Source organism: Neoarius graeffei, chromosome 2, assembly GCF_027579695.1.
Source record: "Neoarius graeffei isolate fNeoGra1 chromosome 2, fNeoGra1.pri, whole genome shotgun sequence".
In the NCBI taxonomy this organism is placed as follows: Eukaryota; Metazoa; Chordata; class Actinopteri; order Siluriformes; family Ariidae; genus Neoarius; species Neoarius graeffei.
This window is the reverse complement of record NC_083570.1, coordinates 94,320,016-94,346,344: the sequence shown is the minus strand read 5'-3', so window position 1 is coordinate 94,346,344 and position 26,329 is coordinate 94,320,016. Positions and strand designations below refer to the sequence as shown.

Below are 26,329 nucleotides of genomic sequence, written 5' to 3'. Positions count from 1 at the left end.
TCACCTATAGAAACCTAAACCTCTTCATCTTCATCTTCTTTTACACAGCCTTGAGGCTTTGAGAGGTCCAATCGATTCTTTTCTTCGTCACTGCATGTAATTGGATTGTAATCAAAATATAAACAGAAGCAAATGAATGGAATCATTGTGCTGAAAAGACTCATCCGTTTTCATTAGTGCGCTGGCTGGAAGGTGCAGCGTATAGTCTCTCATCTGCGCTGCCAATGACAATCCAGCTATATTCAGCACTATTGACTGTAAATGTCCCGCCACGTCTAATTCCATTAGCTAAAGGAATGGGTTGCAAAATCGCTACATGCTTGTGCAAAGTACGCCCAGGTGGCCTCCTCAAATCCACACAAAACAGCCCTCATAATCATCAGCAAAGGACACGGATTCCCACAAGGCTGCATGCTAATATGTCACCTGCTGAAATAACACGAGTCTCAGCACTATTCCCAGACATACACACAGTCGGGTAGATTACTGTAATACTGTAGTGTTTCTCAACCACTGGGCTGCGAAGCACCATCTAGTGGGTCGCATTTTTTTTTTTTTTAAATCAAGTTGAAGCTAATTTTTAGTTGCATCAAACATCACGGGCGGCACGGTGGTGTAGTGGTTAGCGCTGCCGCCTCACAGCAAGAAGGTCCGGGTTCGAGCCCCGTGGCCGGCGAGGGCCTTTCTGTGCAGAGTTTGCATGTTCTTCCCGTGTCCGCGTGGGTTTCCTCCGGGTCCTCCGGTTTCCCCCACAGTCCAAAGACATGCAGGTTAGGTTAACTGGTGACTCTAAATTGAGCGTAGGTGTGAATGTGAGTGTGAATGGTTGTCTGTGTCTATGTGTCAGCCCTGTGATGACCTGGCGACTTGTCCAGGGTGTACCCCGCCTTTCGCCCGTAGTCAGCTGGGATAGGCTCCAGCTTGCCTGCGACCCTGTAGAACAGGATAAAGCGGCTAGACATAATGAGATGAGATGAGATCAGACATCACATCCACCTCATTAGGTATGCAAGACACAAAGTGGTGGTCAGCTAAGCTCACTGTTCACAAAGTGTTACCATCACTAGTGCACCTTGCTAGTCGTTAAAATGCCCTACGCTTGCTTTGTTTTGCGCTGTTCGAATCAAACAAACCGTGAAACTGATAAAGTTTCTTCCGGGTTCCCTGTGAAGTGATAAAAAAGGGTGAAAGAATAGAGGATTTTACCAAAAGACGACAAGAAAGGCGACTCTTGAACCTTTCGCTATGATGGAAGGGAGCCGTGTTGAAGAACGCTCGAGTTTGCGGCGATCACTTCATGAAAAGGTTTGTAAATTCCTCTGACTTATTTCATTTGGATTCGCAAATCACTTTTCTCACCGTTTTCCATTATTTCTTGATGTTTTGAAGTTCAAGAGATGCTTAAGTCCTCAGATGTGCTTTTGTTTACTGCTTGATCGTGGTCATAAACTAACGGGTATCTAATACATGTAATAGCCAGGTCTTTAAAGGTGTTTCTGTGGATCTTTATGAATGATTTACCTGGAAGAGAAGAGCAGGGAGGATTGAGAATCGAGCAGCTGTGGTTTGTTTACATCCGATACTGAATCTTGTAGCGTCCTAGCAACCATCGCAAAGATGCGGACAAAAAGCCCAAAAATTCCTACTTACAGTGGTGCTTGAAAGTTTGTGAACCCTTTAGAATTTTCTATATTTCTGCATAAATATGACCTAAAACATCATCAGATTTTCACACAAGTCCTAAAAGTAGATAAAGAGAACCCAGTTAAACACATGAGACAAAAATATTATACTTGGTCATTTATTTATTGAGGAAAATGATCCAATATTACATATCTGTGAGTGGCAAAAGTATGTGAACCTCTAGGTTTAGCAGTTAATTTGAAGGTGAAATTAGAGTCAGGTGTTTTCAATCAATGGGATGACAATCAGGTGTGAGTGGGCACCCTGTTTTATTGAAAGAACATGGATCTATCAAAGTCTGATCTTCACAACACATGCTTGTGGAAGTGTATCATGGCACGAACAAAGGAGATTTCTGAGAACCTCAGAAAAAGCGTTGTTGATGCTCATCAGGCTGGAAAAGGTTATAAACCATCTCTAAAGAGTTTGGACTCCACCAATCCACAGTCAGACAGATTGTGTACAAATGGAGGAAATTCAAGACCATTGTTACCCTCCCCAGGAGTGGTTGACCAACAAAGATCACTCCAAGAGCAAGGCGTGTAATAGTCGGGAAAGTCACAAAGGACCCCAGGGTAACTTCTAAGCAACTGAAGGCCTCTCTCACATTGGCTAATGTTAATGTTCATGAGTCCACCATCAGGAGAACACTGAACAACAATGGTGTGCATGGCAGGGTTGCAAGGAGAAAGCCACTGCTCTCCAAAAAGAGCATTGCTGCTCATCTGCAGTTTGCTAAAGATCACGTGGATAAGCCAGAAGGCTATTGGAAAAATGTTTTGTGGACGGATGAGACCAAAATAGAACTTTTTGGTTTAAATGAGAAGTGTTATGTTTGGGGAAAGGAAAGCACTGCATTCCAGCATAAGAACCTTATCCCATCTGTGAAACATGGTGGTGGTAGTATCATGGTTTGGGCCTGTTTTGCTGCATCTGGGCCAGGACGGCTTGCCATCATTGATGGAACAATGAATTCTGAATTATACCAGCAAATTCTAAAGGAAAATGTCAGGACATCTGTCTATGAACTGAATCTCAAGAGAAGGTGGGTCATGCAGCAAGACGACGACCCTAAGCACACAAGCCGTTCTACCAAAGAACGGCTAAAGAAGAATAAAGTTAATGTTTTGGAATGGCCAAGTCAAAGTCCTGACCTTAATCCAATCGAAATGTTGTGGAAGGACCTGAAGCAAGCAGTTCATGTGAGGAAACCCACCAACATCCCAGAGTTGAAGCTGTTCTGTATGGAGGAATGGGCTAAAATTCCTCCAAGCCGGTGTGCAGGACTGATCAACAGTTACCAGAAACATTTAGTTGCAGTTATTGCTGCACAAGGGGGTCACACCAGATACTGAAAGCAAAGGTTCACATACTTTTGCCACTCACAGATATGTAATATTGGATCATTTTCCTCAATAAATAAATGACCAAGTATAATATTTTTGTCTCATTTGTTTAACTGGGTTCTCTTTATCTATGTTTAGGACTTGTGTGAAAATCTGATGATGTTTTAGGCCATATTTATGCAGAAATATAGAAAATTCCAAAGGGTTCACAAACTTTCAAGCACCACTGTACCCGGGCAAAAACAAGACAGGATTTATTTTGTAGTGACCTGATTCCCAGATCTGTAACCCGGCCACATATGGCCTTTTTTATCACTTCACAGGGAACCCGGAAGAAACTTTTATCAGTTTCACGGTTTGTTTGATTCGAACAGCGCAAAACAAAGCAAGCGTAGGGCATTTTAACGACTAGCAAGGTGCACTAGTGATAGTAATGCTTTGTGAACAGTGAGCTTAGCTGACCACCACTTTGTGTCTTGCATATCTAATGAGGTGGATGTGATGTCTGATGCAACTAAAATTAGCTTGATGGTGCTTCGCAGCCCAGTGGTTGAGAAACACTACAGTATTACAGTAATCTACCCAACTGTGTGTATGTCTGGGAATAGTGCTGAGACTTGTGTTATTTCAGCAGGTGACATATTAGCATGCAGCCCTGTGGGAATCCGTGTCCTTTGCTGATGATTATGAGGGCTGTTTTGTGTGGATTTGAGGAAGCCACCTGGGCGTACTTTGCACAAGCATGTAGGAATTGTACTCCTGCATGCTCTTCCAGGTTTTCATCTGTTTATCCGTGTAGAATGATGTCTGCAGCGCCAGGTAGTCTGAGATGTCAGGGAACTCAACGGATGGATGATCCTCCAACTCGTAGGAAAAATCCTTCTTTGTTAACATGTAAGGATCTAATCCCATTGAGTGGTTTCTATATCCACTTCTTTTGAGTGGACTTCTTGGTTTTAATAACTTGCTTGTTTGCTGGACACAAACATGGCAATAAGTTCTTGTGTTAATGGACCAGACTCCACTTTTGGATCATTAATCCCTTTTGACTGAGAATGACCTGCATGCAGGGTTTGGCTTCTGGCACATCCATACAGTTTTAGGCCCACTTTACACGGGGACGGTCTGAAACAAAAACGCAAAAGTCCGTTTTCATTCTCACTTTTTTCCGCGTCTACACGACCGTTTTCAAGAAGGAAATCTGCGTCTATACGGTGACGCATAAATGTGTGGAATTCAATTGGATGTGCATGCCAGGCGGCTTGGTGGTGCTGTGAAAGACCTCCGTTATGTCTGCACGCATGCGCAACGTCTTCTGTCTTGTCTGATCTGCACATCTGTGCCGCGAAAACTTTGACTACTCTGGCTATGGTAAGTAAGAAAGTAAGTAAAAAAGTAAGAGCATACTATACCCGCCTCTGTTCATTAACGGTATATGTGCAGATTCGGTATAGATGTTCGAAGGACTCCTGCACGTTTATTAAAGCTGCCAGAGCAGCTTGAAGGTCCGTTGGATCGATGTAATCAGACATGCTCTTACTTTTTTACTTACTTTCTTACTTCCCGGGCTGGCATGTACAGTATATGACATATGTATGACGTAAACGCGTACCCGACGTGAGCAGATCCGAGCAGAGTTTCGCGTATTGGGTAGTTTAGACGGATATGCAACGGGGGTTGTTTTTAACTTATCCAGGAAGGCGTTTTCAATTTTTTCCGTTTTTCAGCCTCGGAAACGCCGTCCCCGTGTAGACGAAAGGCACTTCCGATAAAATATTTAGTCGTTTTTACCCGACAGCGTCCTCGTGTAAACGGGCCCTTAAATACAATACCTACAATTAAAAACAGTTTGCTTTTATTGCATTTATTTAATCCCTGGGCTCCCATCTGTAACAGGGAGTGATGTCGCATCCCATTAATACACTTTACAATAGATTATTAGATTCTAATAGAATAGATGAGCCAAACTAATTGGGGATTTTTTTTTTTTATAGGCCCCGACTCAATACAAGTATGAATAGATGGGCCTTAAAGTAGAAAAGGTTGAGAACACCTGGTCTAATATACGTAAACTGGGCTAAGTAATGAGCCAAACTAATTGGGGATTTTTTTTTTAATAGGCCCCGACTCAATACAAGTATGAATAGATGGGTGTTAAAGTAGAAAAGGTTGAGAACACCTGGTGTAATATACATAAACTGGGCTGAGTAATAAACAGATTCTTAGTTTATATCCTTGATGGAAATGCAACCGAGCTTGTCATCCATATGGTTGTAACAACATTTCTGTTTGCGACTTTTTTTTTTTAATTTAGGTAGAACAGATGCTCTTATGTAGCAGCAGTTATCCAAAAGCAGGAGCTTCTGAAAGCAGGATAATGTAAAGAAATGAAAATGATAGCATTGATACACAAAGTACAGAGGCACATGTATAGCAGTATGTCCTTTCTCAGGCTCATTCTCGGACCCTCCCTTCCACAGAACCTAAAGAGTGGTGCCTTTTTTTTTTTTTTTTAATAGAGTTACAGTTCCCAAGTCTTATTTATATAGCTGGATAAAAAGTCAAAAGCCAATCCACTTGGCTTGAGCTATAGAGCTTTCTGAGCTAAGCTCTGTTCAACGGCAGTGCAGCTGAATCCTGCCTTAGAGAATTGGAGGAGGAATAAAAGAAAGGGCTAAAAAAGCTAAAACGCGCTTGCAGTTACGGGATCAGTCAGACTGAGGTAGCTGTTTACTTGGGCAAAAAAGCAAAAAAAAAAAAAAAAAAACCCCCAAACACAAACAGTGTTCTTGATGGTGTTGGAGGGCGGGAGGGAGGGAGGGAGGGAGTGGAAAATTGGCCTCAAGCATGTACGGTAGTGCACAGAGACTGTGAGTGAGTTATTTATACACCTCTACGTTTAAGGAGCACCTCTACGTCTTTTAAAGCTGCAGATCGGCACATGCAAGGTATTCCAAGTTATATTTGGCAAGCAGCATTCTTCATATCCTGTGGACCTTTTGTACATCTGGAAGTTTAAAAGCCATATCCTCTAGCGGGCAGGTCAGAACCAAAGCATACCACCAGCACTAGGATAACTTCTCGGAAGTGACTTTTACTTCCTCCGATTTCCCATGAGAAAAGCAACGATAGAAGATGTGAGGTGAGGACGTGGTGAGATGTGTATCGAGAGAAAACACCAATGTGGATCGTCTACTGGTGCAATAAATCTGGTCATGACTCCATAATTAATCGCAAATTTTTCAGTTTGTAACTAATTTGGCACAAATGATCATCACCGTCAATGGTTCCATCCTGATGCCCTACTTCTGGCTGGAGTCTCATCACTTCGCTCCTGTGGAAGACAGCCCCATATAAACAGTCACAAGTCGCACTTGGAAGACGCTCTGGACACTTAGTTTTGCTATAATGGCTGAGGACTACAGTTAACTTGCTAACTTTAGGACTGTGGTTGTCATGAACAGTTTTGCACTCAAGTCTCCATCGACGAACAGTTGATAACCAACAAAACAGACTTCATGCTAAAACTATAAGGAATTTCCTGGTTTCACAGTTATACTCTGTGACTCCTGTATATAGGACACAGTTATAGAAGCGAGTTATTTATAATCACATTGTCTGTTATCACCCAAATGAGGATGGGTTCTCTTTTGAGTCTGGTTCCTCTCGAGGTTTCTTCCTCGTGTCATCTGAGGGAGTTTTTCCTTGCCATCTTCGCCACAGGCGTGCTCATTGGGGACAAATTAGGGATAAAATTAGCTCATGCTTAAAGTCCGTAATTTTCTGTAAAGCTGCTTTGCGAAAATGTTTGTTGTTAAAAGTGCTATACAGATAAACTTGACTTGACTTTCTTGAAAACCTCCATATTTAGCCGTTGCTGTAAAAACCATAACCTACATTTTTCCCTTTCTAGTGACTGTTACTAACTGCTAAAATCTAACTCCATTAAGAAAAGTTAACAGCAAAGAAAATGGAAATAGTTTGAAATTATGAAACTATAGTTTTTTACTTTGAGATGTTTACTTCTAATAAAAAACATTTTTCCAGTATTTTCCAGTTTCCATTTCTGGATTTTCTTCCCGCTTTGTCTCCATAATAGGTCAAAAGTCTTGGCTGATTCCCAGCCACCTTCCAACGCTTGCTTTCTCCAAGACATGTGAAGCCAGCCATACCTTTTTGAACTGCTGCATCACAGAAGAAAGTGCTATCCGCCCTCTTCCGCATACATGAGCTCACAGATGCTCATGATTGACTAGTGTTGCTATAATTGACAGGGGAGAGAGAGTATGCCATCCCTCCCTCCCAGAGAGCATTTTGCGGTCTTGTCTCCCGCTCATGGATAGCTGTGGCATTGCTGGAATTTGAACTCATGACGTCCTGACAACAGGTGCTTTTGAACCAAACAGTTCTTGGGACTTATTTGAGAGAGACAACATGTGAGGGAGCTCCCCCAAGAACTACATACCTTCAGGAGCTTTTTGTTGTTTGCATTCGCACCGCCAGTAGGAACGCTGAAGTGACATGAGCCAGCTTGGTAGTGTGACATGAGCAGGAAATGCTTGCTAAGATTTTTATACTTCACTTAGGTGCTTCAAAATCGTGCCGTATTTCCTCCACTGCATACACGCTCAATAAAGCCTGGACTTCACTGTCTGTCCATTTGTCTGTATTTTTGTTCCCACGTTTTGTTCTCATGTTTTTTTTTTTTTAATGCTAACGTTAAGAGCTGTTGTTTACATGGCTAACATTTTATACAGATTTTTAAAAATGGTGGTTGCTGGTGTATTGGCTTGTGTTCGACCAATCAATGTACACTTCCATCTTGACCAATCACCATACAGTGGGGCAAAAAAGTATTTAGTCAGCCACCAATTGTGCAAGTTCTCCCACTTAAAAAGATGAGAGGCGCCTGTAATTTTCATTATAGGTACACTTCCACTATGAGAGACAGAATGGGGGGAAAGAATCCAGGAAATCACATTGTAGGATTTTTAATGAATTAATTGGTAAATTCCTCGGTAAAATAAGTATTTGGTCACCTACAAACAAGCAAGATTTCTGGCTCTTACAGACCTGTAACAACTTCTTTAAGAGGCTCCTCTGTCCTCCACTCGTTACCTGTATTAATGGCACCTGTTTGAACTCGTTATCAGTATAAAAGACACCTGTCCACAACCTCAAACAGTCACACTCCAAACTCCACTATGGCCAAGACCAAAGAGCTGTCAAAGGACACCAGAAACAAAATTGTAGACCTGCACCAGGCTGGGAAGACTGAATCTGCAATAGGTAAGCAGCTTGGTGTGAAGAAATCAACTGTGGGAGCAATTATTAGAAAATGGAAGACATACAAGACCACTGATAATCTCCCTCGATCTGGGGCTCCACACAAGATCTCACCCAGTGGGGTCAAAATGATCACAAGAGCGGTGAGCAAAAATCCCAGAACCACACGGGGGGACCTAGTGAATGACCTGAAGAGAGCTGGGACCAAAGTGACAAAGGCTACCATCAGTAACACACTACGCCGCCAGGGACTCAAATCCTGCAGTACCAGACGTGTCCCTCTGCTTAAGCCAGTACATGTCCAGGCCCATCTGAAGTTTGCTAGAGAGCATTTGGATGATCCAGAAGAGGATTGGGAGAATGTCATATGGTCAGATGAAACCAAAATAGAACTTTTTGGCAAAAACTCAACTTGTCATGTTTGGAGGAGAAAGAATGCTGAGTTGCATCCAAAGAACACCATACCTACTGTGAAGCATGGGGGTGGAAACATCATGCTTTGGGGCTGTTTTTCTGCAAAGGGACCAGGACGACTGATCCGTGTAAAGGAAAGAATGAATGTGGCCATGTATCGTGAGATTTTGAGTGAAAACCTCCTTCCATCAGCAAGGGCATTGAAGATGAAACGTGGCTGGGTCTTTCAGCATGACAATGATCCCAAACACACCGCCCGGGCAACGAAGGAGTGGCTTCGTAAGAAGCATTTCAAGGTGCTGGAGTGGCCTAGCCAGTCTCCAGATCTCAACCCCATAGAAAATCTTTGGAGGGAGTTGAAAGTCCGTGTTGCCCAGCGACAGCCCCAAAACATTACTGCTCTAGAGGAGATCTGCATGGAGGAATGGGCCAAAATACCAGCAACAGTGTGTGAAAACCTTGTGAAGACTTATAGAAAACGTTTGACCTCTGTCATTGCCAACAAAGGGTATATAACAAAGTATTGAGATGAACTTTTGTTATTGACCAAATACTTATTTTCCACCATAATTTGCAAATAAATTCTTTAAAAATCAGACAATGTGATTTTCTGGATTTTTTTTTCTCATTTTGTCTCTCATAGTTGAGGTATACCTATGATGAAAATTACAGGCCTCTCTCATCTTTTTAAGTGGGAGAACTTGCACAATTGGTGACTGACTAAATACTTTTTTGCCCCACTGTACACTTGCATCACTCATGGTTCCTCTTGTGCTGGGATTGTTTAGCTCCTACCTCGACGTAGGAGCTAAACAAGTCCCTCAAAACAGCATTTGAAGAACTACGATTGGTCTCAGTTCTTGCAGTGCAAGCACACAAAAAAGGAGAATCTTCCTCCAACGGTTCTAAGAACTATGAAAAAGTTCCTCTGGTCTGAAAGCACCTAATAGGACAAACGCTTTTTTCTGTGGCACCACTTAAGAGCCTTAAAAACTTTCAAGCATGTGTTCAAACTTTGCTCATCTGCTACCTTATAACATTATACATCTTCATTTCAAGATGCAATTCTTAAGCCCTATTTGGACTGGATTAGTTTGACAAGGTGAGGTGTATCTCTGGAATTTCTGTCATATCAATCTTTTTTTTTTTTTAAACAGCATGTACATTCCCATTTCTGGAAAGATTACACTGTTTTCACCTTTTATAAATGGACATGTAGAAATAACCCCAAGTAATATTGACATGTTGGTAAAAGGTTCCATTATATCATGTGGGAAAAGAGGTTTGACACTTCAGGAAGTGCTTATTTCTATCATTTCCTGCTGAAACCAAACCATAGCCAAGTATCAGTCAGGTGTAAAAGGCAGACAGTCAGTCAGTCAGTCAATCAATCAATCAATCAATCAATCAAATAAATAAATAAGATATAATACAACCCCAAGTCCAAAAAAGTTAGGACACTGTGTAAAACATACATGAAAACAAAACGTGAAGATTTGCAAAATCACAGAAACCCTATATTTCATTGAAAATAGTCCAAAGGCAACATATCAAATGTTGAAAGTGAGAAATTTTATTCTTTTTTTTTTTAAATATATGCTCATTTTGAACTTCATGTCAGCAAGCCAGCATCTGTGATGGTATGAGGGTGCATTAGTGCACATGACATGGGTAGCTTGTACATCTGGGAAGGCATCATGAATGCTGAAAGATATATACATGTTTCAGAGCAACATGCTGCCATCCAGACAAAATCTTTTTCAGGGAAGGCCTTCCTTCTTTCAGCAAGACAATACCAAATTGCTTTCTGCACATATTACAACTGCATGGTTCCGCAGTAAAAGAGTCTGGGTGCTAAACTGGCCCGCCTGCAGTTCAGACCTGTGCCCCATTTAAAACATTTGGTACATTATGAAGCGCAAAATACAACAAAGAAGACCCCGAACTGTTGAGCAACTGAAATTGTAGATCAGGCAAGAATGGGACAACATTTCTCTTTCAAAACTACAGCAATTGGTCTCTTCAGTTCCCGAACGTTTACAGTGTGTTGTTAAAAGTAGAGGTGATGCAACACAGTGGTAAACATGCCCCTGTCCCAAATTTTGAAATGAGTTGCTGACATCAAATTCAAAAGGAGCATATATTTTTCCAAAAAAAAGTCTCAGTTTCAACATTTGATATGTTGTCTTTGTACTATTTTCAATGAAATATAGGGTTTCCATGATTTAAGAAGAAGCAGCCTTTATTTGTCACATGTACACTCCAAGCACAACAAAATTCATCCTCTGCATCTAACCCATATGAAGCAGTGAACACACTCACACACAAGTGAGCACACGCACATACCCAGAGCAGTGGGCAGCCATACTACAGCGCCCGGGGAGCAGTCAGGGGTTAGGTACCTTGCTCAAGGGCACTTCAGCCCAAGGCCGCCCCATGTTAACCTAACTGCATGTCTTTGGACTGTGGGGGAAACCGGAGCACCCGGAGGAAACCCATGCAGACACGGCGAGAACATGCAAACTCCACACAGAAAGGCCCCCGGGCTCGAACCCAGAACCTTCTTGCTGTGAGGCGACAGTGCTAACCACTACACCACCATGCCACCCACTTTGCAAATGATTGCATTCTGTTTTTATTTACAGTTTACACAGCATCCCAACTTCTTTGGAATTGGGGTTGTAATACAGAGGACTTGCCAGAGAACATATCCTTCAGGGGCTTTAGGTAAGATAGATCATATGAATAATTATGGTCATGTTACATTATCCTACAATAAGCAGTTGACGAGCATGTATACATCATGAAGAGACTCCAAACACATCCCTGGAAATCTCATCCTGTCTGAATCTTACTTGGTCTTTGATGTGTCTTTACACGACGTACAGTACGTGACGGGACAGATTACTGCTTAAAGCAAGTAAATCAGGTTTGAAGTTGACATAATTATTCCACTGCTGTAACACAAAAAGTGAATATTAAGGGTTTGAGGTGTAGTAGACTGAGTTCTGTTCGAATGGTGCTGCTCGAAATGTGTAACGTCTTGATTAGAATTTAAATGAAACAACCAGATAAAGCATGTCGTAGGGATTAGCTAAAATGGAGGTTTGTGTTTGGCTAATTTAACAGTACAGGTCTAAAGTTAAAATGTGATTATTCAGAAGCAATAAAAGGCGCTGATGCAGCAATGCAGAGCTGTGTAATAGAGGTAGTGTGAACTGGTGGTTCAGTGCAGCCTGGGAAAGTAGGGAGGCAACAGCTGTTTTCTGCTGTGTGATTAATGATGAAGGGAGCAATGCCAGACAGCAGCAACCCCTCCCTAATACACCTTCCATCCACCCCAGCTGCCTACACAATTGGAAATCAGGTGAACTCCATCCAGAAAGGACTAGCAGAACAGCAGAAAGTCGACAAGACGAACAAAGAAACTGCTTCTGCTACAAAAAAAACAAAAACAACTTGCATCGTTTTTTTTTTTTACAAAAAGCTCTATGAAACAAATTAATCCAGATTAATGAGGATATGACGCAGTGGGACATTTGGATCTCCATCTTCATTCCTCAGATCAGTGAGAAGCAGGAAATCAGAGGAAACTGGATTCCCTGCGGAGGGACTGATTGGAAGGCGAGGGTGAAATGAGATCTGGGGAAATAGGGCACATCAACAGTACATGCCGCTTGGCTCACAAGACAAAGCGTTCTTCAAACACGCATCACTATTCCAGGCTTTCAAATGCCAGCCTATAACCTGCTTGGTGAAGGATATAATTTGCTCTTGAGCAGCAATCATGTATAAAGGGCGAGTATCTTGGATGAGACGCTGTAAATACGAGTGGTGAAATTCAATATCGGCGGGGGAAAAAAGCAGAATGTTTGGCTCGAAAATTTGCGCACAATCCACCTCGGCTGAAATGTGGCCTCATGCTGGATCATGGAGACATGGATAGTTCATCGAATCTGTTGATAATATGGAAATACAAAGAAGATGAAAGAGATCATTTATAATATGCATGAAGCAGCAGGTCCATTGGGGTGCTTAGTAAAATTCCATGGCATTAAAAAAAGGCCCTCCAGCGTTTGATTTAGTCCACGTTTAAATTCCAGAGCACTGTGGTGTGCTCTAAAAATCTATGTTCAAATGTTTCTTACATTTACCGTACGCCCATCAGGAGGGGCAGAACGTCGTCCCCCGGTGATGTCCTGCCCCTCTCGAAGTGCGAATGCCACTTAAAACATCTCGTCCGGCTCATTGGTTCATTGCCGTAGGTTTGCTGAAGCGTTTCAAGGTTCTCCTTTGTCAATCACAAATGCTTGCACATTGTGCAAATGTTGTGACATGTCATAAAAATGCATGTAACACAGGTCCCGATGTTGACAGCGCAATATCATGCAGCATACTGACTCATAGGAGTCACTGCTTGTTCTTACTGCACTCCGTTCGTTCACAAGAGGAACAGTCTTGGAATTGTTTTATTGCACCATGTACACCATAGTATGGGGTTTTGGTAGAAAAAAAATGGATGGTGTGAGAAAATAATTTTTGTTTTTAGTTGTTTTAGTCCGTCATCAAAAAACAACAAGTTCTTTGCCTTGCTGAAAGAAAATAAAGGACTGAAGAGTTAACATGCAAAATTACCACTTAAATTACAACCCCGATTCCAAAAAAGTTGGGACAAAGTACAAATTGTAAATAAAAACGGAATGCAATGATGTGGAAGTTTCAAAATTCCATATTTTATTCAGAATAGAACATAGATGACATATCAAATGTTTAAACTGAGAAAATGTATCATTTAAAGAGAAAAATTAGGTGATTTTAAATTTCATGACAACAACACATCTCAAAAAAGTTGGGACAAGGCCATGTTTACCACTGTGAGACATCCCCTTTTCTCTTTACAACAGTCTGTAAACGTCTGGGGACTGAGGAGACAAGTTGCTCAAGTTTAGGGATAGGAATGTTAACCCATTCTTGTCTAATGTAGGATTCTAGTTGCTCAACTGTCTTAGCTCTTTTTTGTCGTATCTTCCGTTTTATGATGCGCCAAATGTTTTCTATGGGTGAAAGATCTGGACTGCAGGCTGGCCAGTTCAGTACCCGGACCCTTCTTCTACGCAGCCATGATGCTGTAATTGATGCAGTATGTGGTTTGGCATCGTCATGTTGGAAAATGCAAGGTCTTCCCTGAAAGAGACGTCGTCTGGATGGGAGCATATGTTGCTCTAGAACCTGGATATACCTTTCAGCATTGATGGTGTCTTTCCAGATGTGTAAGCTGCCCATGCCACATGCACTAATGCAACCCCATACCATCAGAGATGCAGGCTTCTGAACTGAGCGCTGATAACAACTTGGGTCGTCCTTCTCCTCTTTAGTCCGAATGACACGGCGTCCCTGATTTCCATAAAGAACTTCAAATGTTGATTCGTCTGACACAGAACAGTTTTCCACTTTGCCACAGTCCATTTTAAATGAGCCTTGGCTCAGAGAAGACGTCTGCGCTTCTGGATCATGTTTAGATACGGCTTCTTCTTTGAACTATAGAGTTTTAGCTGGCAATGGCGGATGGCACGGTGAATTGTGTTCACAGATAATGTTCTCTGGAAATATTCCTGAGCCCATTTTGTGATTTCCAATACAGAAGCATGCCTGTATGTGATGCAGTGCCGTCTAAGGGCCCGAAGATCACGGGCACCCAGTATGGTTTTCCGGCCTTGACCCTTACGCACAGAGCTTCTTCCAGATTCTCTGAATCTTTTGATGATATTATGCACTGTAGATGATGATATGTTCAAACTCTTTGCAATTTTACACTGTCGAACTCCTTTCTGATATTGCTCCACTATTTGTCGGCGCAGAATTAGGGGGATTGGTGATCCTCTTCCCATCTTTACTTCTGAGAGCCGCTGCCACTCCAAGACGCTCTTTTTATACCCAGTCGTGTTAATGACCTATTGCCAATTGACCTAATGAGTTGCAATTTGGTCCTCCAGCTGTTCCCTTTAACTTTTCCAGCCTCTTATTGCCCCTGTCCCAACTTTTTTGAGATGTGTTGCTATCATGAAATTTCAAATGAGCCAATATTTGGCATGAAATTTCAAAATGTCTCACTTTTGACATTTGATATGTTGTCTATGTTCTATTGTGAATACAATATCAGTTTTTGAGATTTGTAAATTATTGCATTCCATTTTTATTTACAATTTGTACTTTGTCCCAACTTTTTTGGAATTGGGGTTGTACACCGTTTGCGATACACGCTATGTTCATATTGCTATCCAACATGACTTTTTGTTTTCGATGCACCTCCATCTCAGAAAGTCAAGGGGTGGCACGGTGGTGTAGTGGTTAGCACTGTCTCCTCACAGCAAGAAGGTTCTGGGTTCGAGCCCAGCGGCCGGCGGGGGCCTTTCTGTGCGGAGTTTGCATGTTCTCCCCGTGTCTGTGTGGGTTTCCTCCGGGTGCTCCGGTTTCCCCCACAGTCCAAAGACATGCAGTTAGGTTAACATGGGGTGGCCTTGGGCTGAAGTGCCCTTGAGCAAGGTACCTAACCCCTGACTGCTCCCCGGGCGCTGTAGTGTGGCTTCCCACTGCTCTGGGTGTGTGTGTGTGTTCACTGCTTCAGATGGGTTAAATGCAGAGGATGAATCTCACTGTACTTGAAGTGTGCATGTGACAAAGAAAGGTTTCTTCTTCTTTTCTTCTTCAATGAAAAGTCCCTGTGTTCATATTTATTTCCGACAGGACCTGAAGCAGAGTTCTTCAGAAAATCTGAAGTAGCTGGCAAAAAAAAAGAGAAAAAAAGTAGGGAGCTCTGAAATTTGCGGAGGCTAATGGTAGAAGGGTCTGGGGGCACGCCCCCATAGAAAATTTTGAAATTTGCATGGCGCATTCTTAGCTCATAAATTACTAACCACTTCCCTGTAAGATGCTTGTAAAATATGTATGAAATTTCCATTGGTTTTCTCAGTTGCCTTCTGTAGTATGCTGCCTGGCTCTGTAACATAACTACATCTGCTATGGCGCGGTCACGTGGTCCCGCTTAGCCAATCAGATTGCGAGAATCGATCAACAAATTTGGCGTCGCTTCTGGTCATACTACACCCAAATCAAAGACAATTTTGTGGTGAAATAATTAGATTTGCAGCATATTATGGGCAGTGGAGACAATATAAATTGCTTGAACATTGAAAGGCACGTTTTTTTTTCTAGGATTGAGTAGCCGGCGCAGACGGTCTGTGTAGGGCAGAGAAAGCCGCCGGTCCTCGGTGCTTGTGGACATCTCTGCTGAAGGTAGCATAAGCAACTGTGAAGTTAGTTTAGACATAAGGGGTGTTCACACGGCAACTTTTACTCCGGTGTAGCACCGGGGCTGCCCCGGTAAAGTGTTCACACGGTACAAAGTTATACCGGTGTTGCCCCTGAAAGCTGCTTAAACCGGTGCAAATCTCACCCTGCTCGGGAGGTGGTTTAAGAAATTTACTCCGGAGTAAATGCTAGTTTGCGGGGCAGCACCGATATAAAATGGGACGTCTGAACGCTACAGGGGTAGACTCGCTACGCGTGAGGAGAGTTGATTACATACGGGCATTGCATAATTTGCATCCTGGTATTTTGCGCTTCCAAAATGGCGAATATCAACAACAACAGAACTGTGTCTCTTCATCCACGTTTAGTGATGCCATGACAACCGGGAAAAGGAAGTACATTTTCATGCATGTGCATATTTCATTTCAGCATTATTACTATCGTATAGCACGGTCGCAAAAACTGCCGTGTGAACGCAAGTGGGGCTGCACCGGTGCTAACACGCTTCTCTCTAGTAAGCAGGTTTGTGATGTGTGAACGCTCCACAAAATTTACACCGGTGTAAGATATATCGCAACAAAATACATCGGTGCAGCATCGATGCAAATATGTGTCGTGTGAACACCCCTTTATGCCATGTACACACGTAGCCGGGTATTTTTAAAACCGAACATTTTCCCCCCCTCCGTTTATAAAAATGTTTTATCCACACCACCTCGTCTTCGAAAAAAATCCCTTCCACACATAACCGAACATCTGCGTTTTCAATCACATTCATAAGCATTCCAAACCTGTAGATGGTTATTTCCCCAAATCCTACCCCCTAATCACATCGCCTGTGCTCTTGGAGCAGTAGTTGGGCTTCTAAAATTAAACATGTAAATAGCACCTGCACAATAATTAACGCTTTCAAGGCACTACTCCGATCCATTACTCTTTAGCTAGCCGCACACTACACCGATTTTCAGCGTACAGAGCCAACTGAAGTCGCGAGTCAGGCGTAAAGACTAGTTTTCGATGGTACCGACTCATCTCACAGCCGATTCGAAAAACTAATCGGGAGCCAGACTGATCGGCGAGAGTCGCTAGCAATAGCCAATCATATCTTTCGCATATAACACGTGACATCATTAAACACAATTTCTAGCGCGAGAAATACGTGTTGGTAGCACCTAATGCAGGTATATACTGTAATTCCATAGACTGAAGCTTTATCCATAGACACAGTGGGCTGGAAAGCCACTCTGCTCAAGTTGTGTGGCTGAATTCCAAATCGCTTTAACTCCCCTATATAAGTGCACTATTTAAGGTTGGGAATAATAGCTCATGCAGCCTAGATAGTGCGCTACATATTCCGTGTTGTGTCATTTGTAATTCAGCCTGTAGCATCTTCAAGTGTTGGATTTAACAGTAACGATATCCAATAGCTAATCACAAAGCTATTAAGTTGTCACGTGTCGCTTCAATCGCGACTGCACTCGTCAACAGTCGGGGGATATGTGCGTGCCCTGTCGGGAGTCGGCTCTGAAATGGGTCGGTTCGGTACCGCGTGGATCGCCGTAGTGTGCGGCTAGCTTAAGTCCATGCTTAATCTGGCTTCTGCAGTAAACAAAGGTCGCACGTCTGACGTCAGGGCAGAGTTGTTGTCATTTTTTTGGCGCAGATTGTGACGTTCTAAAACGCAAAACTCCGGTTATCTCTGTCTACACGAAAAGGCATACACGGAGTTCTCAAAAATCTTCACTTTGCCTGGAGTTTTTTAAAATATTCGTTTTTGATGTGTTTTCATGTGGATGACAGGCCAAAACGTAGAAAAATATCTTCGATTTAGCAGATACCCGGCTATGTGTGGACGGGGTCTAAGATTCACTGTGGGGGTGGGGTGGGGATTGTATCTATAACACCACTAGCTGCTGTCTAAATCAGTCACTCTGACTTCCTGTGTCTGAAGCAATTTCATAGAAAGTTAGCCAAATAGGAAAAATAGGTACCCTATGGGTCCATGTGGCTACTGTTTATAAATAAAATAGTTTTCTGATCCCATGTCCATACAGTAGATATAGCATATATACATGTTATCAGTTATACTCGCCTCATCTCTTGCAAGCATCACCAAGCCGTGAGCAGCATCAGGGCATGGAGTATTTTGGTTACTGTGTTTTGTTCAAAATACAGTACTGTGAACTAGATCTATTTTCAAACTAGTAAGAAAACACTTGTTCATGAATTGTCTTTGAAGCATTATTTAGTACTAATGAGCACATTTTGTTTCACAAGTGTAGCGTAAAGACTCTAAAATAAAAAATAAAATTAAAGCGAATAGCAGAAGTTTGACCAATTATACTTTTAACTTTTAGTTTTCACGAAGGAGCTGATTTATTCCCACATGGGACTTCTGTAATTGCAAACCGAGCGGATCGCTCAAAAGATTCCAACGTTGTCTTCGCTGCCTTCTCGAGTTTTTGTTGAATGGCTGGAATTCTTGGCGTAAATATCTGCCAAAAAGCTCAAAAACCCTTACAAAACCTTTCATTTGACCTTTCAGAAGGACCAAACAAAAGCTGTGATAAATCAAAAGGTAAATTTTCTGAAAATAAACACCACTTACTTGATATCGAATCAGTAGCCTTGGCGAACCACGAGGTGAATTTCGTTTATCTTTTTATCTGCTGATCATTTTCCGATACTACGAAGTTATAACGAGGTTTCTCTTCTTTCATGTCTGGTTCTGATTGGTTCCGAAGTTTATCAAGAAGTAGAACAGGTAATCAAACTTGATCAGGATAAGTGCTGATTGGTTTTGAAGTTTTGCTATTGTTACACTCATTCTTACAACACGATGACATAGTGGCTCTGCCTCTTGTTCTTGTGCACCTTTGATAACGCAAGATCAACTGTTCGTATCGCGAGATCACGAGTTGCCATTCTGGTGACTGTAATGCATATGTGTATGCACAGTAAGCTATTGTTACACTCATTCTTACAACACGAGGACATAGTGACTTCGCCTCTATGAGGCAGTAGCCAAAAAAAAAAGATAAGTTTCTGTTATTAAACCGGTGCTGTATAGTATAGCCCAGAAATCTGACAAGGTTCATTATTTATCTGAAATACAGAGTGACTGACAATTTGTCTTTGAATATCTTTGTGTATTCAACTACAAAATGACTCCAATCCCTCAAAATAAGTGACAAACAAATAATGGAGGATTAATTCCATCACACTGCGTGTAACAGCAAGTGTAAAATAGGCTGTGAATGTGAGTGAGTGAGACACTACCAGTAAAGGTACAGTGGTGCTTGAAAGTTTGTGAACCCTTTAGAATTTTCTATATTTCTGCATAAATGTGACCGAAAACATCATCAGATTTTCACACAAGTCCTAAAAATAGATAAAGAGAACCCAGTTAAACAAATGAGACAAAAATATTATACTTGGTCATTTATTTATTGAGGAAAATGATCCAATATTACATATCTGTGAGTGGCAAAAGTATGTGAACCTTTGCTTTCAGTATCTGGTGTGACCCCCTTGTGCAGCAATAACTGCAACTAAACGTTTGCGGTAACTGTTGATCAGTCCTGCACACCGGCTTGGAGGAATTTTAGCCCATTCCTCCGTACAGAACAGCTTCAACTCTGGGATGTTGGTGGGTTTCCTCACATGAACTGCTCGCTTCAGGTCCTTCCACAACATTTCCATTGGATTAAAGTCAGGACTTTGACTTGGCCATTCCAAAACATTAATTTTATTCTTCTTTAACCATTCTTTGGTAGAACGACTTGTGTGCTTAGAGTCGTTGTCTTGCTGCATGACCCCCCTTCTCTTGAGATTCAGTTCATGGACAGATGTCCTGACATTTTCCTTTAGAATTCGCTGGTATAATTCAGAATTCATTGTTCCATCAATGATGGCAAGCCGTCCTGGCCCAGATGCAGCAAAACAGGCCCAAACCATGATACTACCACCACCATGTTTCACAGATGGGATAAGGTTCTTGTGCTGGAATGCAGTGTTTTCCTTTCTCCAAACATAACGCTTCTCATTTAAACCAAAAAGTTCCATTTTGGTCTCATCTGTCCACAAAACATTTTTCCAATAGCCTTCTGGCTTGTCCACATGATCTTTAGCAAACTGCAGATGAGCAGCAATGTTCTTTTTGGAGAGCAGTGGCTTTCTCCTTGCAACCCTGCCATGCACACCATTGTCGTTCAGTGTCCTCCTGATGGTGGACTCGAACATTAACATTAGCCAATGTGAGAGAGGCCTTCAGTTGCTGGGGTCCTTTGTAACCTCGCCGACTATTACACGCCTTGTAATAGTCGGTGAGGTCACAAAGGATTGTGTACAGATTTGTACACAATCTGTCTGACTGTGGATTGGTGGAGTCCAAACTCTTTACAGATTTGTAACCTTTTCCAGCCTGATGAGCATCAACAACGCTTTTTCTGAGGTCCTCAGAAATCTCCTTTGTTCGTGCCATGATTCACTTCCACAAACGTGTGTTGTGAAGATCAGACTTTGATAGATCCCTGTTCTTTAAATAAAACAGGGTGCCCACTCACACCTGATTGTCGTCCCATTGATTGAAAACACCTGACTCTAATTTCACCTTCAAATTAACTGCTAACCCTAGAGGTTCACATACTTTTGCCACTCACAGATATGTAATATTGGATCATTTTCCTCAATAAATAAATGACCAAGTATAATATTTTTGTCTCATTTGTTTAACTGCGTTTTCTTTATCAACTTTTAGGACTTGTGTGAAAATCTGATGATGAGTTAGGTCATATTTATGCAGTCACAAACTTTCAAGCACCACTGTACATATGTCGATGACATCCTGTGCTTTGGGTATGTTTCCAGTCTAATCTCAGCAGAATAAAAATGCTGACTGTTGCAGGATGCATGGCGTTTCTACAGCATGTAATGGAATATACTGCATATGTGAAGGTTTTTGAGAAGGAGGACTGCTCACAGCTGTATAGGTTTGAGTCCCAGCTCCATTGATGTACCTCATAGCAGTGCACCAGCTGATACGTTCTGCCTGCATCTCCATCTGTCTGGTCTGCGATGCCTTTCCTCTGAGTAATGCCGGACTGAGCAGTGCATTCACACTGTGCTACAATAAAGCAATAAAGCAGGCAGCCAAAAATGCCCTGAGACTAATTATCCATGCTGACTGCATTGAGGGATCAGAGGGCTTTGAGTTCACACACAGATACCAGACACAACATGTTTCTTCCATAAATGTGCCCATAAAGCTTACCAAAGCACAATCTAAATGGCCATTAACATTGTCAGTGGTTTATTCTCATCGAGCTAATGGCCAGCGTCAGCCGATAAAGTGCTTCTCCACAGCAGAAAGAAGCGAAAAGTCAGCGAACAAACAAACAAACATACATGACTAACCATTTTAACAAAATAATCTTGCTTGGATTACTAAAGTGACATCTCTGCTTTCAATGTGGTTTTAATTCATGTACGAGACTAAGTGTTTGCTTGACAGAAATAACTGTTTTATCTCTTATCAAACGCGTCCATGCTTGGAACGCACTTCATCCTGAAATGATTACCATGGCCAAATTGTAAACACAAACATTTTTTCCCCTTGTTCAGTCAAAAAGCATCTGCAGGGAATCAGTACTATAGTTTATAGACTTAAGCCACATTCCAGTTTCTATAGACTTACAGTTTATAGTAACAGTTTATAGACTTAAGCTATGGCCTAATAGTTAGAGAAGCAGCTTTGGGACCAAAAGGTTGCTGGTTTGATTCTATGGATCAGCAGGAATGGCCGAAGTGCCCTTGAGGCAAGGCACCTAACCTCAAATGCTCCCCAGGCTGCTCTGGGTGTGTTGTCTGTCACTCTGGATAAAAGCGCCTGCTAAATGCCAGAAATGTAATGTAATGTTTAGACTGGGATTTGTAATTTGTAGACTGTAAATTTGGTGTAATCCTGTGCTGTCTTCTTATTGGTGGCTTGGATTGTTGTAAGAGCGCTCACACTTTGGGACTGTAATCAAAAATTTCTGACACTACCAGAACATTGTTGTCAACTATCTCTGGTCATAATGGCACTAACACAAATGGCGTCGTATCGCTGATTTATACTGTAAATGACCGTCGATCCTAATTTACGACCAACAATTTCTTGTGCAAAAGAAAATCATACAGTGATTTTATTAACCAGCTATAGTTATTAACAGTCATAACTCATCCAGACTTACCCGAAATGAGAGGCTGTCCAGTTATGCCCATGGGCGCCATCCCTAGGTTGTTCATGGCGGTGGCCCAGGCGTTCGGGTCTGACATGGGCATTCCCAACGAGCTGGAGTCCATTGCTATATTACGCAGACCGTCTATACAGACAAGAAGAGAAAACGTAATATCAATCTCCTTTGGGAAAGCCATACAGCTGAGTATCACTTCATAATAATAATAATAATAATAATAATAATAATAATAAATGAAGGCATCACTGGCTCCTGCCAAATGTGAAAACCTAACAAACAAATTCCTAGAGGAGCGCAAACCAGCAAAGTAACCTCCTTCATCGTTTCTAGACAGCAACGAGAAATCTACGCTCATGCTATGGGGCTGCTGTAATTTACATTCCTCTACTTCTCAGCAAGAAGGGAAATGGACTCTATTATAAAACATTTAATCTGCTATTAAAAGGGGAAAAATCCACACAGAGTGAGAGCTCATCCAAAAGAGTAAGCATGGCTTGTGAGCCGAGAGGTTAACGTTAACGTCTGCCTGTAATTGATGGATGGTGCACATGGGGCTTTACTGAAGCAGTGTGAGACAGAAAGTACACATGCTTTCGCCATGAAAAGCTCTTGGCTTTCGAGTCAATGTTCCACACAAGGCTTTTACAGAGAGCTCAATGTCAGCACAGGAGATGAAGAGAAATACAGTGGTGCTTGAAAGTTTGTGAACCCTTTAGAATTTTCTACATTTCTGCATAAATATGACCTAAAACATCATCAGATTTTTTAAAAAGTAGATAAAGAGAAACCAGTTAAACAAATGAGACAAAAATATTATACTTGGTCATTTATTTATTGAGGAAAATGATCCAATATTACATATCTGTGAGTGGCAAAAGTATGTGAACCTCTAGGATTAGCAGTTAATTTGAAGGTGAAATTAGAGTCCGGTGTTTTCAATCAATGAGATGACAATCAGGTGTGAGTGGGCACCCTGTTTTATTTAAAGAACAGGGATCTATCAAAGTCTGATCTTCGCAACACATGTTTGTGGAAGTGTATCATGGCACGAACAAAGGAGATTTCTGAGGACCTCAGAAAAAGCGTTGTTGATGCTCATCAGGCTGGAAAAGGTTACAAAACCATCTCTAAAGAGTTTGGACTCCACCAATCCACAGTCAGACAGATTGTGTACAAATGGAGGAAATTCAAGACGACTGTTACGCTCCCCAGGAGTGGTCGACCAACAAAGATCACTCCAAGAGCAAGGCGTGTAATAGTCGGCAAGGTCACAAAGGACCCCAGGGTAACTTCTAAGCAACTGAAGGCCTCTCTCACATTGGCTAATGTTAATGTTCATGAGTCCACCAACAGCAGAACACTGAACAACAATGGTGTGCATGGCAGGGTTGCAAGGAAAAAGCCACTGCTCTCCAAAAAGAACATGGCTGCTCATCTGCAGTTTGCTAAAGATCATGTGGACAAGCCAGAAGGCTATTGGAAAAATGTTTTGTGGACTGATGAGACCAAAATATAACTTTTTGGTGTAAATGAGAAGCGTTATGTTTGGAGAAAGGAAAACACTGCATTCCAGCATAAGAACCTTATCCCATCTGTGAAACATGATGGTGGTAGTATCATGGTTTGGGCCTGTTTTGCTGCATCTGGGCCAGGACGGCTTGCCATCATTGATGGAACAATGAATTCTGAATTATACCAGCGAATTCTAAAGGAAAATGTCAGGACATCTGTCCATGAACTGAATCTCAAGAGAAGGCGGGTCATGCAGCAAGACAACGACCCTAAGCACACAAGTCGTTCTACCAAAGAATGGTTAAAGAAGAATAAAGTTAATGTTTTGGAATGGCCAAGTCAAAGTCCTGACCTTAATCCAATGGAAATTTTGTGGAAGGACCTGAAGCGAGCAGTTCATGTGAGGAAACCCACCCACATCCCAGAGTTGAAGCTGTTCTGTATGGAGGAATGGGCTAAAATTCCTCCAAGCCGGTGTGCAGGACTGATCAACAGTTACCGGAAACGTTTAGTTGCAGTTATTGCTGCACAAGGGGGTCACACCAGATACTGAAAGCAAAGGTTCACATACTTTTGCCACTCACAGATATGTAATATTGGATCATTTTCCTCAATAAATAAATGACCAAGTATAATATTTTTGTCTCATGTGTTTAACTGGGTTCTCTTTATCTACTTTTAGGACTTGTGTGAAAATCTGATGATGTTTTAGTTCATATTTATGCAGAAATATAGAAAATTCTAAAAAGGTTTCACAAACTTTCAAGCACCACTGCACAGCAACACATACCATTCTCATGCTACACTCTACAATGTGTAGTACATAGAGAATTCATTGCTCAGTAATGGCAACTAAGACTGATTTTTACATCCGTACAGCATAAATCAGTGGGACCATATTCTACCTTAATTAGCCTCGGTAGCAAAAAATTAAAAATACAATAAAAAAAAGTGTAGTGAAATTTTTAACTGTTTTGTCAAGACTTTTTTTTTTTTATTTCCGAGGATCTCTCTTTTGCGGTCATTTGTGGGAACCATTGCAAAGAATCAAAACTAAACCACTGCATGCACGGTTTTACCACAAACTTACATTCAGAACAATTTCAGCAATTAACTCAATTTTACAGTGTACTCATACCAAATTGCTGTTGAACTCTTGATTCTGATTGGTCAGAAAGAGGCAAGTCACAGGTTTATGTTCCTGAGTTTGTTCTAATTACTATCTCACATTACGATTTCTATAGTGGGGAGATGGATAGCAGACTTTTACAGTTAGAGGTAAAGTTATGAATTAAAGTACACACAACCATTACCCCCCACACTCCATCAGTACCAAAACAACCAGTACTCCCCCCACTCCACCAGTACCAAAACAACCAGTACTCCCCCACTCCATCAGTACCAAAACAACCAGTACTCCCCCACTCCATCAGTACAAAAGCAACCAGTACTCCCCCACTCCATCAGTACCAAAACAGCCAGTACTCCCCCACTTCATCAGTACCAAAACAACCAGTACTCCCCCACTCCATCAGTACAAAAGCAACCAGTACTCCCCCACTCCATCAGTACCAAAACAACCAGTACTCCCCCACTCCATCAGTACCAAAACAACCAGTACTCCCCCCACTCCATCAGTACCAAAACAACCAGTACTCCCCCCACTCCATCAGTACCAAAACAACCAGTACTCCCCGACTCCATCAGTACAAAAGCAACCAGTACTCCCCCACTCCATCAGTACCAAAACAACCAGTACTCCCCCACTCCATCAGTACCAAAACAACCAGTACTCCCCCACTCCATCAGTACAAAAGCAACCAGTACTCCCCCACTCCATCAGTACAAAAGCAACCAGTACTCCCCCCACTCCATCAGTACCAAAACAACCAGTACTCCCCCACTCCATCAGTACAAAAGCAACCAGTACTCCCCCACTCCATCAGTACCAAAACAACCAGTACCCCCCCACTCCAACAGTACAAAAGCAACCAGTACTCCCCCACTCCATCAGTACCAAAACAGCCAGTACTCCCCCACTTCATCAGTACCAAAACAACCAGTACCCCCCCACTCCAACAGTACAAAAGCAACCAGTACTCCCCCACTCCATCAGTACCAAAACAACCAGTACTCCCCCACTCCATCAGTGCCAAAACAACCAGTACTCCCCCACTCCAAGAGTACAAAAGCAACCAGTACTCCCCCACTCCATCAGTACCAGACACAGCCAGTAGTCCCCCCCCATATCTCCTCTATTAACATTTTCTCTCTTCCTGCCCATCACTTAAACAAAATGAATATTTCATAACGAATCATTCAATAAACCACAAAAACAGAGCTGATCTGTGCTTAATCTGAGCCATGTCTCTGTGGTTTCAGAAAATAGGAAATTTTGACAGTGTGTGTTCCAGGAAATATTTTTGAAAAATCCATTGATTCAGGGCTTTTATTTGAATTCAACTTTCAAAGAAACAAGAGGTGGTGTATTTCATAATAATGTGAAACAAACACAAAAAGCATGATTTCCCAAATAAGGCT

The 26,329-nt window shown here is 42.0% G+C and overlaps 1 protein-coding gene across 3 annotated transcripts in view; it reads right to left on the bottom strand.

The window, feature by feature from the left end:
* enox2 (ecto-NOX disulfide-thiol exchanger 2) overlaps positions 1 to 26,329 on the bottom strand; it is a 766,926-nt gene that overhangs the window by 221,622 nt on the left and 518,975 nt on the right. For all 3 annotated transcript variants that reach the window (XM_060915209.1, XM_060915211.1, XM_060915210.1), the window contains exon 4: positions 22,271 to 22,402. In XM_060915209.1, the coding sequence (XP_060771192.1) occupies positions 22,271 to 22,402 (132 nt within the window). The remainder of the gene's footprint in view (positions 1 to 22,270; positions 22,403 to 26,329) is intronic.